The sequence below is a fragment of the Epinephelus fuscoguttatus genome, linkage group LG7 (assembly GCF_011397635.1).
Source record: "Epinephelus fuscoguttatus linkage group LG7, E.fuscoguttatus.final_Chr_v1".
NCBI classification, from domain to species: Eukaryota; Metazoa; Chordata; class Actinopteri; order Perciformes; family Serranidae; genus Epinephelus; species Epinephelus fuscoguttatus.
The window spans coordinates 1,986,235-2,005,438 of NC_064758.1; the positions used below are offsets into that span (position 1 = coordinate 1,986,235).

The 19,204-nt window shown below is 42.2% G+C and overlaps 1 protein-coding gene across 2 annotated transcripts in view; it reads left to right on the forward strand.

The window, feature by feature from the left end:
- Nucleotides 1-513: 513 nt before the first annotated feature.
- The window catches only part of LOC125892056 (trafficking protein particle complex subunit 6b), a 35,417-nt gene continuing 16,726 nt past the window's right edge, over nt 514-19,204 (forward strand). Inside the window, exons 1-4 of one of the 2 annotated variants that reach the window (XM_049581802.1) lie at nt 516-784; nt 883-950; nt 16,974-17,091; nt 17,757-17,840. In XM_049581802.1, the coding sequence (XP_049437759.1) occupies nt 704-784; nt 883-950; nt 16,974-17,091; nt 17,757-17,840 (351 nt within the window). In that variant the 5' untranslated portion in view covers nt 516-703. Of the gene's footprint in view, nt 785-882; nt 951-16,973; nt 17,092-17,756; nt 17,841-19,204 lie in introns of both variants that reach the window. The other variant, XM_049581803.1, reaches the window with a different exon arrangement.

Below are 19,204 nucleotides of genomic sequence, written 5' to 3' on the forward strand. Positions count from 1 at the left end.
ATTAAGGAAGAAAAACAAATTAAAATGATATTGAAAAAAGAGCTTATTGACACATTTTGACATATTCCAGTATTCAAATATTCACAGTTTCATTATTGTCTTGATGTCACACACCGCAAAACACAGGAACAATTGCAGGACAAAAATGATTTATTTTGCGTTTTCACACACAAACAGTCAACACACAAATAACAAATGAACTAAAAGTCTGAGGAAGCACAGCAAAACAAGAGGTATTTGATCTGGCTCCATTTTGTTGGTTCTGGGATATGTGCATGCATGTCATTTTCACAGCTTATTATTGGACTGTCACTGGTGGCCTGCGCTGTGGGTGAGAATGACAGAGATGCAATTCCGTCAAATTCAGGCAGCCGCCGTCCAAAAGTCCAAGCAGACCGCACCAAGCGCACTACTTGATCGCCTGAGCGGATCCTGCGTTTTTTTATCTAGCGCCCCTGCTGTCACCCTCCAGCATCGCAGCTCAAGTTACACTGCGCATGTGCAATCCCCCCATGTTTGACCCCGTGTCTCAGCCTTCTCTTGAATAGCCTTGAGAACAACAAGGAAGCAGCAGAAGGCGTTAGTCTTTATTTGTCCCGAACCACCAGTGTGTGACTATTATGATGTTGGTTCCAATGTAGGCCTGAGTGACACGGTTAACCAGCTGCTGACAGACCAAACTACAGTGTTTAAAGGAGGCAGAATGGCAGACGAAGCTCCTTTCCAGTTTTTACATAACGAAGTGATGCAGTACATTTACAAGTCAGCTGAAAACGGAGAGACGGTAAGACAGTTCATGTTTTTCTCCTCGGCGGGTCAAGGACCTGAACAATTTGTGGTCGTAAAATGTTTTGTTCATAAGTTTGTCTGTCATTCACTCAGGAGAATGGAAGAAACATCGCCAAACTGGAGAATATGGGATTCAGAGTCGGCCAAGGGCTAATAGAGAGGTAATAAGCTAACTGCTGCTAAACGGTGTACCTCTTTAATCTCTCACTTGTCCTACTGCGGTCAAGTGAGCCGTCGTTCGTCATTTCGTGCTCAGACCAGCCGCACCAACATTTCAAGTGTGCCCGTATTACAGAATGTATGGCAAATGCACGTAGTCCACTGATAGGGAGCGAGCAAATTCCGGTTCTCAAAATAAAACGCCAGTTATTCAAAGGCAGTAAAAACAGACATGACAATCTGATCCGAAGCTGATTTTCAGTCATTAGGCCACATAGTCTAGAAGCTATTGAACTAAAATGCTAATATTTTCTTATGAAAAGGCCTGATGCTTTCATACTAATTTCTGACAATGGATGACATTTTGCACCTCAAGACTACGTTGACTACTCACTGACTCAGTATCAAACATTTTGCATGTATCATTTTAGAAAAATTAAGCATTGAAGTTAGTTGTTTTGCATTGAAAAAAGGCATTATGCGCGATATTTACCGTAAAATCCCTTTGATCCATAATTTCTGACAAAGGTTGATACACTTGACCTCAGGACCGTTCTGACTGTTCACTCACTAAGTATCAAGCATATTTACTGTATCATTTTTGAGAAATTCAGCCTCATTCCATTTTTTTTTGCATTGAAAAAAGGCATTAATGCGCGATCAAGAATGATACAGTAAACATGCTTGATACTGAGTGAGTGAACAGTCAGGATGGTCTGAAGTCAAGTGTATCAACCTTTGTCAGAAATTATGGATAAAAGAGATTTTACAGTAGTGTAAACATCGAACATAAGGCCTTTTTTCAATGCAAAAAATGGAACTTTGAGGCTGAATTTCTCAAGAATGATACAGTAAATATGCTTGATACTGAGTGAATGAAGAGTCAGGATGGTCCTGTGGTCAAATGTATCAACTTTTGTCTGAAATTATGTACCAAAGTGTCCTTACAGTAGCGTAAAAATAGAGCATAATGCCTTTTTTCAGTGCAAAAAAATGCAACTTTGAGGCTGAATTTCTCAAAAATGATAGAGTAAATATGCTTGATACTAAGTGAGTGAACAGTCAGGATGGTCCTGAGGTCAACTGTATCAACCTTTTTCTGAAATTATGGAACAAAGGGATTTTACAATACACTAAATATCGAGCATAAGGCCTTTTTTCAATGCAAAAAATGGAACTTTGAGGCTGAATTTCTCAAAAATGATACAGTAACTATGCTTGATACTGAGTGAGTGAACAGTCAGGATGGTCCTTAGGTCAAGTGTATCAACCTTTGTCAGCAATTATTGATCAAAGGGATTTTTACAGTAAACATCATCAATCAATCAATCAATCAATCAATCAATCAATTTTATTTATAAAGCACAATATCACAAATCACAGTTTGCCTCACAGGGCTTTACAGCATACGACATCCCTCTGTCCTCAGGACCCTCACAGCGGATAAGGAAAAACTCCCCCAAAAAATCTTTAACGGGGGGAAAAAATCAAGCATAAGGCCTTTTTTCAATGCAAAAAATGGAACTTTGAGGTTGAATTTCTCAATAATGATACAGTAAATATGCTTGATACTGAGTGAGTGAACAGTCAGGATGGTCCCGAGGACAACTGTATCAACCTTTGTCAGAAATTATGGATCAAAGGGATTTTACAGTAGCGTAATAATTGAGCATAAGCTTAATTTCTCTAAAATGATAAATGCAAAATGATACTGAGTCAGTGAGTAGTCAGCGTAATTTTGAGGTGCAAAATGTCATCCATTGTCAGAAATTAGTATGAAAGCATCAGGCCTTTTCATAAGAAAATATTAGCATTTTAGTTCAATAGCTTCTAGACTATGTGGCCTAATGGCTGAAAATCAGCTTCGGATCACATTGGCATGTCTGTTTTTACTGCCTTTGAATAACCGACGTTTTATTTTGAGAACCAGAAGTTTTGTCGCTCCATATCAGTGGACTACATGCATTTGTCATACATTCTGTAATACGGGCACACTTGAAATGTTGGTGTGGCTGGTTTGACCACGAAAAGATGAACGATGGCTCACTTGACCGCAGTCTTGTCCCCTGGGTTTATCCCAATATCCCTCCTCTACTCTTCAATCACTTGACCCGGAAATCGATTGAGACTCGCCATCTTGTAGGGCATCTCAATTCCTCATATGCACTTGTAGTGGGGCGGCATAGCTCAATATTTTTCTAGAATCGTTCAATTTTGTGATAAAAGCACCAAATTTGGCAGATGTGTTGACAAATATATTTAGAACAAATCTGGATACTGGGGCATCAGAAACTCGCCCCCTGGTGGCCAGTGCAGGCAATTGAATCCTACCTGCCCATGGACCCGTCCCATTAATTGGATCCACTCCAAAATGTAATGGCTTCGAAGTTGGACCATGCTACATGCCTCCACCAAGTTTTGTGAAAATCAGTTGGCACATAATCCTCATCCAACAAAATGAATGGAAGTGAATGGGCAGCCACATGTGGGCGGCCCGTGGACATGCCCCCTGAGTTGGATCAACACCAAAATTTAATATATTCTAAGTTGGCATGTCCCTCCACCGAATTTGTGAAAATCGGTCAGGCAGTGCCAGTTTTTGTATGATTCTGCCAACAAACTAATAAATTGGGGAGCATAGCTAAAAAATAGTTAATTTTTGCGATAAAAGCGCCAAATTTGGTACATTTATAGCTTAATATACTGGAATAGAACACTTTGGTCACCACCCCAAGCTGCTGTTACCATGTTTTCAGCACCACAAATATAATTTCAAGATAGGGATGGGGCTGATCCGATCCAGTATCAGTATCGGGTTCCGATACCAACGTAATGCACGGATCAGAAATTTCCAATCCACCTCCGGAAATTTCTGATCCACAAGACGCATCTGTGCTTTCACGTTGTCGGCTGGAATGATATGATGATTGCTACATAGTAGTGTTGCACTGACCAAGGTACTAAAACATGACAGTACATATGATACCATAATGTTGGAGTTCTGTAGTACTACGTACCTCAGGTACCACTACTGTGGGATAAGATCAAAGTCCAATCGCAAGAGCGTGAGTGTCCATGCGACGTCCAGTAACGGCATGCGCTGGCCACCTGGCACTCGATATGCAGCTGCAGTGGTTTGTATCCAGTGACATTTCAGATATGAACTGAGTTATTGAGTATCTTTAAGCAGTGAAAGTTATTATTAATTTCTTTTTACTTGTAAGATCGATTTGTTTATATATGCTACAGTGATTTGTTTTCCACAGAGCTTTACGTGCGAGCATTTTACTCGCATTTGCGACTAAAAATAGTTTTGTGCGCGCAAAATAAATCATTCAGCACGCTGTGCCAGTACAGATTTCAACCAGCGGCAGAAACTAAAGGCAAATCCTGCCGGTTGTGGGTTGAACGGGGGTCACAGACACAGACGGGAATGTATTCCTGTCAAATACGGCGGAGGCTCATAGTGCTGCGCGGTGCAAGAAGGGCTTACCGGCGACAGCTCTGAAGTCTGGCTCCAGGTCCAATAATTTCCTCTTCTTGGCGTCATGACTGCCCAAAAGTACCTGAACAGTCGAACTGTGGCAGCACACAGGTATGTGGCGTGTCAGAGGAGAAACGAGCCGTTCACATTTCTCTCTGTGTGGCAGGGAACAGTTCACAAACCTCACCGCACTTTAGGGACCGTTCGTTACTTATGAAGGGACCGTCAGGGGAGGAGGGTGGCTGGTTGATTTTTATTTTATTTATTTATTTTATTTTGATCCCCCCTATGTTCATCACTGATTGATGCTGTTTTTGAAGTATGAATAAGTCAATTAAGTAATTTATTCCATTGAAATATCATTGATGTATTATAGAAAAGTGATTTATCTTTTTATAAATGACAAAAGGCACATTGTGGTGTCGTGATACTACTCAGAACTGTGATACTTTCACTGGTATCGTACAGTGGGTCCCAATTTTGGTACCGTGACAACACTATAATGAAGTGAACAAAACGCTGTCTGGTTACAACTGCTAACGTGTTTTATTCTGTTGAAAAGTAGAAGTAAATAGAGGTGCCCAACATGTCTCTTGTTTTAAGTCAGGGGTGTCCAAACTGAGGCTCGCGGGCCAACTGTGGCCCGCAGTCCATTTTTAATTGGCCTGCAGGAAATTCTAGAAATAAAATGAAATATGGCCCACACTTGAAACTTGCGCATGACTGTATTGTACTTCTTAGTTTTAACACTAGGGGGAGCTACTGTTGAACAAGGCAGCTCCTCCACCAAAAAAGGGCAATCAAAGAATTTACAAGGGTGAAGATAAGCTGCAATTAGAACTCATCGAAATGCAGTGTGATGATTTTCTGAAGAATCAACTTCAGCGTTTCTCCCTCCCCGACTTTTACCGGAGCTTTGAAAAGGAAAAGTTTCCTCTGATGTCTGTTCGGCTCAACATACGTATGTGAGCAAACATTTTCTCTGTTAACGCTGAACAAAAGCAGACTGAGAACCAAAATGAACGACAGCCATCTCTGTGATGTCCTTTGCATCTCAACCACCAAGTTTACTCCGGACCTGCCAGCCATCCTTCAGTCCAAAGCGCAGCAACATTGCTCCCACTGAGTGCAGTGCAATGCCGTTCCCATTTTAGGTTAGTTAAAAATATATTACACAGTATTCATGTGTTAATAAGCAGGGGTGCACATAACTGGTATGCAGGTATGCACGTGTGACAAATATCAATAATGCCTAACATCACTTCTGTCACTACTCCGCTTTTGCTGAGCAGTGACACTGACTTCTTGTCTACGCGTGTTTCTTGTTAACACACGAAGGAGTAAACATCGTTGTACACAGCACACACACAAAATCAGCTTATTGCAACTTTTCTTACTGTGAGGCAGATTCAATCGCTTCGTAGTCAAGTGACATTAGTCCGGATTTTTGGCACAAGTGGCGTCCGATCAGCCACAGCAGCTAGATTGTCGGCGTCACGGCTGGTTTAAATACCCAGGACAGCTGGGAGAGGATTAAAGGAGTCTGGTGTGCAGAGAGGATTATTGGTACTGATCTTCCCTCCCTAATGGACCTGTACAGGTCAAGGGTCAGGAAACGGGCAGGAAACATCAGTGTAGACTCCTCACACCCCAGACACAATCTGTTTATCTCCTCCCCTCCGGTAGGCACTACAGAGTAGGGATGGGCATTTGAAGAAATTTCCCTTATCGATATTCGGAAAAGTTAACGATCAATTATCGATTAAATGTCCATGACATAAAATACTAAAGACAGCATGTTTTTCCTCAATGAAATATTTATTCCAAGAACTACATATAGTCCAACAATCCTCGTAGACAGGGCAAACAATCGTATTAGATAAGCAGTTAAAGTTTAAATGTTTAACTGTTAAACAAAAAAGATATGCTGTGCTCTCCGGCAGCCGAGCATCTGGCACCGTGCCAAACCTCACACAAATTAACAAGCCAACATTATTGTGCTCTTGAACACAATTGAGCCTCTTTTAGACACAATTCCAAAAAACAATCATATCAAATGATAATAAATTAAAAAAATATATTACTTATGGCTGACAATTTTTGCCAAAATGTAACTTCAAAGTTCAAATGAGTTCAAACGTAATTCACAATCAAATATGCCTGTTTAACAAGAGCCTCATAAAACAATAACAAGTGACTCACATAAAGGCTGCGGTGGTGACTGTCCACTCCGAACAAAGTAATGTAACTACTGATTCTTGTTGAGGAATATTAGCATGTTAACATGCTCAGGGGTGAGACGCGAGCGCAGCCTGGTGACAGTCAGTCCAGCAGCTGAAAACACCTGCTCTGACGGGACCAAAGTTGCAGGGATGCAAAGGTATTGACGCACTAACCTACACGACGTCGCAATATTTACACTGGACTTCATCATTTTTTAAGTTGAAATGGTCCCACACCAAACTCCGCTTTGACCGCTTCATGTTTCCTTTTGATTTCTACGGCAACCCGGAGGCAGTGGAGGTTTTCTCTGTCTCCTAAAAATAGTTAAATGTCACCCCCTGCTGGTGAAATGTCTCATTGCTGCCACATAGTGAAATTCATTGCATTGCTTCAAGACAGACACACTACACAATAGTTCAACAACATTTCACGTTATCGAAAACAATCTGAACGATCAATTATCGATTAATCGATTAATCATGCCCAACCCTACTACAGAGCACTGTTCGCCAAAACCACCCGTCACAAAGACAGTTTCTTCCCCCAGGCTGTCGCTCTGATGAACTCCTAAACAGTCACCGAGTGGCAGGTCAAACAACACTGCATCCTTGTATATTCTATATACTTTTTATGTTTTTTTATATTTGATTTATAGCTGCATATTTTTTGTATGGTGCATAAATTTGAGTACTTATGTCAATTCTGGTACACTGAGAGCAAGTCTACCGGAGTCAAATTCCTTGTATGTGCACAAGTACTTGGCAAATAAAGCAGGTTCTGATTAGGGGTGAGTTTGTGTACAAAAATCTCTAAACGTTTAGAGTGAGAATGAGCTGCCAACCTTTTTTGAATAAATAAATGAAAATCCATTAGTGGAAAGCTGTGATGTAGGCGTTTTTTTGTCTTTAAGTGTATTCAACAATGTAACATATTTGACCAACTTTTGATTGATTTTTCTAACTTTAATACACAAGAGATGAGGTCATGTACCTCACCTCCAGTTAGTGGCCTAGCCCTTTGTATATTTTTCTGTATGTGGCCCTCAGCGAAAAAAGTTTGGACATCCCTGTTTTAAGTGAACTTTTGCAAAATAGTTAGTTACTTGAGCTCAGTTTCCGCTGTATACAGACAGGGACCAAACCATTCTGAGGCAGATGAGGGGAGAGGATGCAATCTTTTTAAAGTTATAAATGCATTATGTTGCGTATATAATTGGCACACTTTAATATATATATTAAAGCACTCGTGTCATATACGATACATATATATGTGTGTGTGTGTGTGTGTGTGTGTAAATGTGTATGTATATATGTGTGTGTGTGTGTGTGTGTGTATATATATATATATATATATATAAATATATATATATACGCATTTATATATACATATATATATATATATATATATATATGCATAAAGTTCAAAGAACCCAGCTGTTTATTATTAAGAGACAAACTAACACATTAGCTTGCACCAATTATATACGCAACACCTTACATATATATATATATATATATATATATATATATATATATATATATATATATATATATATATATATATATGTATGTATGTATGTATGTATGTATGTGTGTATATATATATATATATATATGTGTGTGTGTGTGTGTGTGTGACCCAAAACACACCTAGTAGATGACATCTGCCTTGCTGAGGAAGCTGAAGGTGAAGGTGATGGGCTGGCCAAGTATGTATCCAGCCCTAAACTCACCTGTGCACCTGTGGGGCATCCTCAAGCTGAAGGTGGAGGAGCACAAGGTGTCTTTACATCCATCTGCTCCATGATGTCATCATGGAGGAGTGGGAGAGGATTTCTGAAGCAACCTGTGAGCTCTGGTGAATTCCATGCCCAAAAGGGTTAAGGCAGTGCTAGATAATAATGGTTGGCACTGTTGGACTAAGAGTCTCATCCTACTCTCCAATGTGCTATGTGTGAGCTCAGTCCTGCGTGTTCTTTAATGAAGCAATAGGAGAAGATATTCGGTCTCAGTTAATGTAGTTTATTAAGCAGTAAAGGAATAAAATTACAGAGCTCTGGGTCTCAACTTCACGTCCCTGACGAACAACAAAGGTGTGTCAGTTCACGAAGTCTGACCTCCTGTCCTTTCCCTGACCCAGTATATTTTGAGCGTAACAGAGTGTCATTGTGCACGCAAGGCGTTGTCCTCTTCTCATTGGCAGTTCCACTTCCTCCTTCACCACACCACGCCCCTGCCTCGTGTTAATCTGACTCCTTCCCGCTGGCGGTGGGGGTGTGGTTCCTGTTTTGAAAGACAAGAGAACAACACAACTCCCTACACGTGCAGTACCTTACTATCTGTACATCACTTTCTATTCTTTTTACCATATATGAAACTAATTATCTAAGCATTGCGATATGTGCTCCTCAGACTTCATGTCTCTTCCTCTCCTGTACTTCTCCACTTCTGCAAAGCAAACACATTCAGATCAGCTGAAATCATCTCAGTATTCTCATTGTTCACACATCTAAAACTTATATAGTGAAACACAACTGATAGTAAAACACATAAAATCATTCTTATCCCAACAGTCCCCCTTTTGGCCTCATAGGACTGAGGCCACTTTTTTTTTTCAGTCCCAATGTCTCCAGGTCCCCCTTTTTAGGTCTTGTGATTACTGCACTTTTTGTTTCTTTTGAAACAAAAAGTTATAACTCCCCCTTTTGGTCTCATACACATGAGACCACTCATTTCTTTATTTTGTATTGCAAAAAGGTAAATATAAACATGTAAAATATAAAAGTAAATATGGAGTGTAAATGTTCTGCAAGCAAATCTTGTATCCTGGCTTTATATTACTCAAACGTACTCTTGGCAAAGTGTTGCTTCAGAGGAGCTTCTAACCTTCACATTGATCACAGGATATCTTTACCGCACTTATGCTGAACTAAGAGTAAATGTAGGTGTGAGTGAGTTTTTTTTTTTTTTTAGTCTTTATTGTCTCTTATGTCTTCCAGTGTTCGGGCAGGTGTCTCTGCCACTGCACACTGACTCCAGTGATACCATGTGTCACCTTTTCCCTGTAGTTTGACGGCGTGGGACGTCCGTTCCATGACTTTGTAGGGGCCAGTCCACCTATGCTCCGACCACTTTCTTTTAATCACCTTGAGCAGGACCCACTCTGATGTTGGGTGCCCCTCTCCTTCTGCTCCCTCCTGAGCTGTGGTCACCTGTTTGGAGAAAACTGACACCAATGCTGTTAGTTGGTCATAATACAGTTTATATTGTAGAGGACTTTCTTCCTCTTCTGTAGTTTGAATCCCAGCTCCCGGTCCTGGGAACTGTTGCCCTGTTTTCAGCTCATATGGAGTAAAACCTGTCAGTGAGTTAACAGAGCTCCTGATGGATAATAGAGCTAGGGGTAGCGCATCCACCCAAGTCATTTTAGTCTGGGCACAAATCTTGCCTATTTTTCCCTTAATAGACTGATTCATTCTTTCCACTCTGCCCTGTGACTGAGGATGATAGACCGTACCAAATGTATGTTTTAGTCCCAATGCTCTCTCTACTTCTTGTAGATCTCTGTTTTTGGAATGGGTTCCGTTGTCAGATCTGATTCTTTTGGGAAACCCATGCGTGGGAATGTATTGATTGATCAGAAATTTGATTACTGTCTTTGCATCCTCTGATTTGGCAGGTATGGCTTCTGGCCAACCAGTGTATGCATCCACTGCCACCAGAAGACACCTGTATCCTCCCACTCTCTCTAGCATGTCTGTATAGTCATTAATGACCTCTTGACCTGGGAGTTTGGGAGGAAATCTCCTGATGTGGTTTCACCGTGGGTCTAACATTGTATTCTGTACATATTTTACATTCTCTGATGTGATTCTCATTCATGGCTGGCAGAAAAGGGTGCCACCAATGAGTGAGACCTCGCACCATTTGCATCTTTCCACAATGAGTCACACCATGAGCTTCTTGAAGGACTGATCTCCTCAGCCCTGGGGGCAGTGCAGGTCTCCCGTCTGGGGACCCCCACATACCCTCTGTCTTTACTGCTCCTCTTTCTCTCCAGACTGTGAGCTCCTCTGGAGAGGCTTTCTGCTGTTCTGCTATTAACATATTTACATCACAGGGTGGCAGGAAGTTATGCACTGTTCTCTCTGTTTGTAGCATTACATACTGCTGACTGTATCCTGCCTTTCCTTTGGCTGCCACATCTGCTGCGTCATTCCCTCTGGAGACAACTGTCCCTGTTTTGTCATGACCCTTGCACTTAATCACTGCTACCTGTGCCGGCTTCATCAGAGCCTCCCGTAGTCTCCTCATGTCCTTCTCATGCTTACTGGGGGTCTTTGCTGCTGTTAAAAAGCCAGATCTGATCCACTGTGTCATTTCCACATGGATCGCTCCTACGACATAGGCAGAGTCTGTGTAGATGTTCACTCTTTTCCCTTCTGACCATTCTAATGCTGCAATCATTGCTTGGAGTTCAGTCAATTGAGATGATTCTTTTCCTGTCACACTTTCTGTAATCACTTCCTCAAACCCTGTCTCTGTCTGTCTTACCACTGCATATGCTGCTTTGAGTCCCTCCGTTGGATGTCTAAAACAACATCCATCTGTGAATAATGTTTTTTTACACATAGGGCCTAAGTCTTTAGCTTGATGTTTTGCATGCACTGCCAAGGATATGTGAGGGGAGGCTTCCTCCGCCGCCTCATACCACTGCAATTGCTCTGAGGTCAGTTCAACAGCTGCAGCCACTCCCTCATTTCCCACCAGTATGCAGGTGGATGTTATCTCCTACATTTTCCCTTCTATCTCATTATAAAATGCCTGTTGATACAGCTCGTCGCCATTCCTGTCATAATAAAGAGTTACATGGAGGGGATCGGGAGGAGGCGTGTAGGGATTTAATGACTGAACCCAGGGACGCCACGACTGATAGAGAGTGCCAATGCCAGGCGTCTCCATGGTTTCTGGCTCGAGAAGGCCCCAGTAGATATCAGCCCAATGTCCTTCAGCCGTGGGGGAGGTATCCGCTGATAACAACATTTGCGAGGAGGAATGCACAGTTGTTAACGAGCAGTTCACAGTGTAGCCATTTGGGAAGGTCACTATCCGCCCATCTGGGTGCAGAGTATGGAAGCTCCACACTTCAGCAGCACATCTCTCCCCAATAGATTCACAGGGCATGACAAAGGAGAAACACATCTGTGTGAAAATGTCTGTTCAGCCTGGAGTATGGTGGTAGTGAGTGGTTTGGTGAGCGGCAGATTTTGTGGTTGTCCCGAGAACCCAGTTAGTTCAACTGCTGAGTATGATATTTGGTGTTTAGACACAGGGAGATTCAAGGTGGCTCCACAAATAAAACACCCTCTACCGCCCTGACCCCCTCTTGGGCCGCCACGATCCCCACCCCTGCCTCTGAATCCTCCTGTACCTCCTCTCGAGCCACTCCAATGGGGAGGGCGAGTATCAACCCACTCTGGGGTCGGAAATATATCTGGTGTGTGGGGGAGGGCGGAGGCTGCTGAACCGTCTGATTGGTTGATTTTTTCTGCTTTTTTGCATCGTTGGTTTTACGACATGTATCTTCCAATTGGAGTTTCAACAGCTGAACCTGTGCTGACTCTGTACTGTCTTTCTCTGCCTTTCTCTGATGGCATTGTATATGACTTCATTAATCCTGTAAGCTTCACTGCTCTCTCCTCGTATTCTTCCACTGAGTCTGTGTCTGACCATATCTGATCTCCCTCATCGTCTGCTTCCTGTGTCAGTCTCTCTACATGTGCTAACCCCTGTCTTATTTCCCTAGTTACTTCCTGTTTAGCTTTCTCATACTCCTCCTCATCCACCACATCTGCATTGATCACTCCCTCCTTAATCACCAGCAAAGGCATTTGCCTGTTGCTCCCCAAGTATGGTGGTGGAGATGGGGCTGGGGGTGTCTGAGGTAGCTCGGGATACAATCTATTATGGGTGGGCTCTGGTGGTGTCGGCGCAGGAACTGGCGCAGGAGTTGGCGGAGTTTGTTTGTCTCTGTTTTTTTTTTTGTTTTTTTTTGTGAGTCTTATCAGTGTGTTTCCAATAAGCCATGGCAGTAACTGCCATCTGATGGAGCAAGGCGCGTTTACGTTCCTTCTCCTCCTTCTGGTTTTTTCCATTGTCTTTTTATGAGTTTTGGTTTATTCTCCTTTTTTTGTATGTTCTTCCAAATCATCTCTCGCCTTTACCTCTGCAGCCAGCAATTTCTTTGTAACATTTACTGCCTCCTCATCGCCAGGAAGCTCATTTTGGGCCTGTAATGCCTTCCGTAAATCATCAAACTCCTTTCCTACAGCCTGTCTCTGCTTATCTATTACTCCTGACAATAACTGTTTCCTAATCTCCCCGCACTGTGTTTTTCTGGGATGGGAGGACACCCACCCTGCTCACGATAGTCCCTGTCAAATTCACCGTCCATGATGTCTCTCTGTCCCTCCTCTGTCCTTACTTATTTTACTCAGAGGGTACTACTCGTCACGATGTTACAAAGCTTCACACAATTACAACAATACACACAATACTCAGCGCCACGTGACCGCTCTGCAGCGCAGTCCGCGCGGACTTATTTTCCCCTTTCTACCGTTGTGATTTCGCTGCTTAAGTTCCACCAAATGCAGGCCGACACACCCAAGCTTCTACACCACTCTCCTAGGAGGGTGCGGGGTGCCTATGGCTCGGCGGCAAATGGCTTCTATCTTAAGGCGAAATTACACAACTTCCTCTTTTTCTTCCCCACAGAACGCGACCACCGCTCAGGCACGAAAAGAGTTGGAATTCGAGTCACCGCTAATAGACTCTACACAACTCTTCCGCCCCGTAAAAATAGCCGGTTGTCGGTAAGCCACCCACGAAACAATAACCCCTTAAAAGACTTATTTATTTACACTCCCAATATCAGGGTGGTTCTGTGGACCACTGAATAGATGTCTCAACATGAGCGATAGTATTCAGTGTTAGGGATAACATGGAAAACGCTCCCCTGCCCGCAGAACTCTGTAACCTCTTTTTTGTGTTGTAACAATCTACACAAAGGTCTTTCAACCTCAGACAACCCGTGTCTTCAGACTATATTCTCAGCTGTCCAAGGGGCAACCTTATGGGTTCCCCCCCGAGCTTATCAACCTCAGGACACTCGTCTTTTTCTTTTTTAGAGACTAGATGGAAAACCTAGTCTCAGGGCTTTTCACCCGACTATGTTTCATATTTAGGAGTCAAATTTATGATTTGCTCCAGGGCCTTTCACCCTGTCCTGTCAAGGTGTTGACTATGTTTCGTATTTAGGAGTCAAATTTATGATTTGCTCCAGGGCCTTTCACCCTGTCCTGTCGAGGTGTTGACTATGTTTCGTATTTAGGAGTCAAATTTATGATTTGCCCCGGGGCATTTCACTTTTGTTTTGTTTTAATTTTATTCCATTACGTTTTAGACTAGGAGACTGTAGTAAAATGACAACATAATCTTTTAGCATTTCCAATTGCAGAACTTCGATAAAACAGGCGTCTGCTTACCTTTTTCTCAGGCCGGCCAAGTGTTGTCACTATACTGTCGTCCTCCACTGAATAATCTTTATTCCATCACTTCTCCGTCTTCATCACGTCGGGGTTACCAAATTGTTGGACTAAGAGTCTCATCCTACTCTCTAATGTGCTATGTGTGAGCTCAGTCCTGCGTGTTCTTTAATGAAGCAATAGGAGAAGATATTCGGTCTCAGTTAATGTAGTTTATTAAGCAGTAAAGGAATAAAATTACAGAGCTCTGGGTCTCAACTTCACGTCCCTGACGAACAACAAAGGTGTGTCAGTTCACGAAGTCTGACCTCCTGTCCTTTCCCTGACCCAGTATATTTGAGCGTAACAGAGTGTCATTGTGCACGCAAGGCGTTGTCCTCTTCTCATTGGCAGTTCCACTTCCTCCTTCACCACACCACGCCCCTGCCTCGTGTTAATCTGACTCCTTCCCGCTGGCGGTGGGGGCGTGGTTCCTGTTTTGAAAGACAAGAGAACAACACAACTCCCTACACGTGCAGTACCTTACTATCTGTACATCACTTTCTATTCTTTTTACCATATATGAAACTAATTATCTAAGCATTGCGATATGTGCTCCTCAGACTTCATGTCTCTTCCTCTCCTGTACTTCTCCACTTCTGCAAAGCAAACACATTCAGATCAGCTGAAATCATCTCAGTATTCTCATTGTTCACATATCTAAAACTTATATAGTGAAACACAACTGATAGTAAAACACATAAAATCATTCTATTCCCAACAGCACACAAAATATTGACACTTTAGGCACAATTTGGACATGTTCACTGTGGGGTGTACTCACTTATGTTGCCAGCTGTTTAGATGTTGATGGCTGTGTTTTGAGTAATTTTCAGAGAAAGGTCAATCTATGCTACTATACAAGCTGTACACTGACTACTTTAAGTTATACTTTAAGTTAAGTTTAAGTTATAAGTGTCATTTCTATAGTGTTGTCCCATGACAAGATATAATGAAATATATATGTATGTATGTATGTGTGTGTGTGTGTGTGTGTATGTATATACATATATATATATATATATATATATATATATATATATATATAGACACATACACATACAGTACAGGCCAAAAGTTTGGACACACCTTCTCATTCAATGCATTTTCTTTATTTTCATGACTATTTACATTGTAGATTCTCACTGAAGGCATCAAAACTATGAATGAACACTTGCACTTTAGCACTTGTTGGCCCCTTTGCCTTCACTCTGCGGTCCAGCTCACCCCAAACCATCTCCATTGGGTTCAGGTCCGGTGACTGTGGAGGCCAGGTCATCTGCCGCAGCACTCCATCACTCTCCTTCTTGGTCAAATAGCCCTTACACAGCCTGGAGGTGTGTTTGGGGTCATTGTCCTGTTGAAAAATAAATGATCGTCCAACTAAACGCAAAGCGGATGGGATGGCATGTCGCTGCAGGATGCTGTGGTAGCCATGCTGGTTCAGTGTGCCTTCAATTTTGAATAAATCCCCAACAGTGTCACCAGCAAAACACCCCCACACCATCACACCTCCTCCTCCATGCTTCACAGTGGGAACCAGGCATGTGCAATCCATCCGTTCACCTTTTCTGCGTCTCACAAAGACACGGCGGTTGGAACCAAAGATCTCAAATTTGGACTCATCAGACCAAAGCACAGATTTCCACTGGTCTAATGTCCATTCCTTGTGTTTCTCGGCCCAAACAAATCTCTTCTGCTTGTTGCCTCTCCTTAGCAGTGGTTTCCTACCAGCTATTTGACCATGAAGGCCTGATTCGCGCAGTCTTCTCTTAACAGTTGTTCTAGAGATGGGTCTGCTGCTAGAACTCTGTGTGGCATTCATCTGGTCTCTGATCTGAGCTGCTGTTAACTTGCGATTTCTGAGGCTGGTGACTCGGATGAACTTATCCTCAGAAGCAGAGGTGACTCTTGGTCTTCCTTTCCATGTGTGCCAGTTTCGTTGTAGCGCTTGATGGTTTTTGCGACTCCACTTGGGGACACATTTAAAGTTTTTGCAATTTTTACGGACTGACTGACCTTCATTTCTTAAAGTAATGATGGCCACTCGTTTTTCTTTAGTTAGCTGATTGGTTCTTGCCATAATATGAATTTTAACAGTTGTCCAATAGGGCTGTCGGCTGTGTATTAACCTGACTTCTGCACAACACAACTGATGGTCCCAACCCCATTGATAAAGCAAGAAATTCCACTAATTAACCCTGATAAGGCACACCTGTGAAGTGGAAACCATTTCAGGTGACTACCTCTTGAAGCTCATTGAGAGAATGCCAAGAGTGTGCAAAGCAGTAATCAGAGCAAAGGGTGGCTATTTTGAAGAAACTAGAATATAAAACATGTTTTCAGTTATTTCACCTTTTTTTGTTAAGTACATAACTCCACATGTGTTCATTCATAGTTTTGATGCCTTCAGTGAGAATCTACAATGTAAATAGTCCTGAAAATAAAGAAAACGCATTGAATGAGAAGGTGTGTCCAAACTTTTGGCCTGTACTGTATATATATATGTATATATGTGTATATATATATATATATATATATATATATATATATATAAAATTCAAAGAACCCAGCTGTTTCTAAAAAAGAGTGAATGACATTTTCCATTTACAGTCAGGCTAAGATGTGAGAAATTATTAAGAGACAAACTAACACATTAGGTCTCATGCAAGAACCATTCATACAAACAGTTTGAAGGTTGTGGACTTCAGTTGAACAGCTTTTCCTTTTCTCTAGACTAACAAAAGACACAGCACGCTTCAAAGATGAGCTGGACATTATGAAGTTCATCTGTAAAGACTTCTGGACTTGTGTTTTCAAGAAGCAAATCGACAATCTTCGAACCAATCACCAGGTAACACTGTGCTCTCTGTCGGTTTTATACAGTAGGTCATCACTGACATAACATGCGAGCTAGGGTTGGACCCTAATGTTTGAATATTCAGATATTTGTGGGGTGGTTAGGCATTCAGTTTTTACATTTTGGGATTTGGATATATATTTTTTATATGTATTAATGTAACAGTAGAGAAATTATGAATAAATATTGTGGCCAAATGTGGCATTACATCTGTCATGATGCTATGAGGCCCAGAAGACTTTTCCTCATTGACTTACATGGCAAAAGAGATGTCAGTACATTTTCTTAAGCGTCACAAGCCCCCCAGAATGACTTGTTTTACTATCAGGATTTGATCCCTTCAGTCCAATAACATTTAGAAAGTCTAAGAAAGAGATGCATGAATAAATCATTTTATCCCCAGTCAAGTTGATTGTTTGTTGGCCCTGTTTAATAGCTCAGTGCCAGATGTACACCTCCACTGCTATGTTAGCTTGCATTAATGAGGCAGACACTGAACAGACCATTTGCTTGAAGGAGAGTGGCAGATGGTCCTTTAGCACTGCGTCTAACCTGTGAAATGCATGTATGTAATGCTGTGTTTTTTGCCTGTTACCAGCTCTACTGCTGAATGCTGCATTGATGTCTGTCAGTGCTCATGCTATTGTCATGTGTTTCAGGGCATCTATGTCCTCCAGGACAACAAGTTCCGATTACTGAGTCAGCTGTCAGCTGGTAAACAGTACCTGGAACATGCCCCAAAGGTGCTTACTATGATTTCATTAGACTTAATGACTCTGTAGTGGTCTGTTGCAAAAGGCTCTCTTTCCTCTCACACAGTGTTTCTTTTAGTGAGGCAGCTGATACCAGGCCAGCAGGGTGTGTGTGTATGTATATGTACAGTACAGGCCAAAAGTTTGGACACACCTTCTCATTCAATGCGTTTTCTTTATTTTCATGACTATTTACATTGTAGATTCTCACTGAAGGCATCAAAACTATGAATGAACACATGTGGAGTTATGTACCTAACAAAAAAAGGTGAAATAACTGAAAACATGTTTTATATTCTAGTTTCTTCAAAATAGCCACCCTTTGCTCTGATTACTGCTTTGCACACTCTTGGCATTCTCTCCATGAGCTTCAAGAGGTAGTCACCTGAAATGGTTTTCCAACAGTCTTGAAGGAGTTCCCAGAGGTGTTTAGCACTTGTTGGCCCCTTTGCCTTCACTCTGCGGTCCAGCTCACCCCAAACCATCTCCATTGGGTTCAGGTCCGGTGACTGTGGAGGCCAGGTCATCTGCCGCAGCACTCCATCACTCTCCTTCTTGGTCAAATAGCCCTTACACAGCCTGGAGGTGTGTTTGGGGTCATTGTCCTGTTGAAAAATAAATGATCGTCCAACTAAACGCAAACCGGATGGGATGGCATGTCGCTGCAGGATGCTGTGGTAGCCATGCTGGTTCAGTGTGCCTTCAATTTTGAATAAATCCCCAACAGTGTCACCAGCAAAACACCCCCACACCATCACACCTCCTCCTCCATGCTTCACAGTGGGAACCAGGCATGTGGAATCCATCCGTTCACCTTTTCTGCGTCTCACAAAGACACGGCGGTTGCAACCAAAGATCTCAAATTTGGACTCCTCAGACCAAAGCACAGATTTCCACTGGTCTAATGTCCATTCCTTGTGTTTCTTGGCCCAAACAAATCTCTTCTGCTTGTTGCCTCTCCTTAGCAGTGGTTTCCTACCAGCTATTTGACCATGAAGGCCTGATTCGCGCAGTCTCCTCTTAACAGTTGTTCTAGAGATGGGTCTGCTGCTAGAACTCTGTGTGGCATTCATCTGGTCTCTGATCTGAGCTGCTGTTAACTTGCGATTTCTGAGGCTGGTGACTCGGATGAACTTATCCTCAGAAGCAGAGGTGACTCTTGGTCTTCCTTTCCTGGGTCGGTCCTCATGTGTGCCAGTTTCGTTGTAGCGCTTGATGGTTTTTGCAACTCCACTTGGGGACACATTTAAAGTTTTTGCAATTTTCCGGACTGACTGACCTTCATTTCTTAAAGTAATGATGGCCACTCGTTTTTCTTTAGTTAGCTGATTGGTTCTTGCCATAATATGAATTTT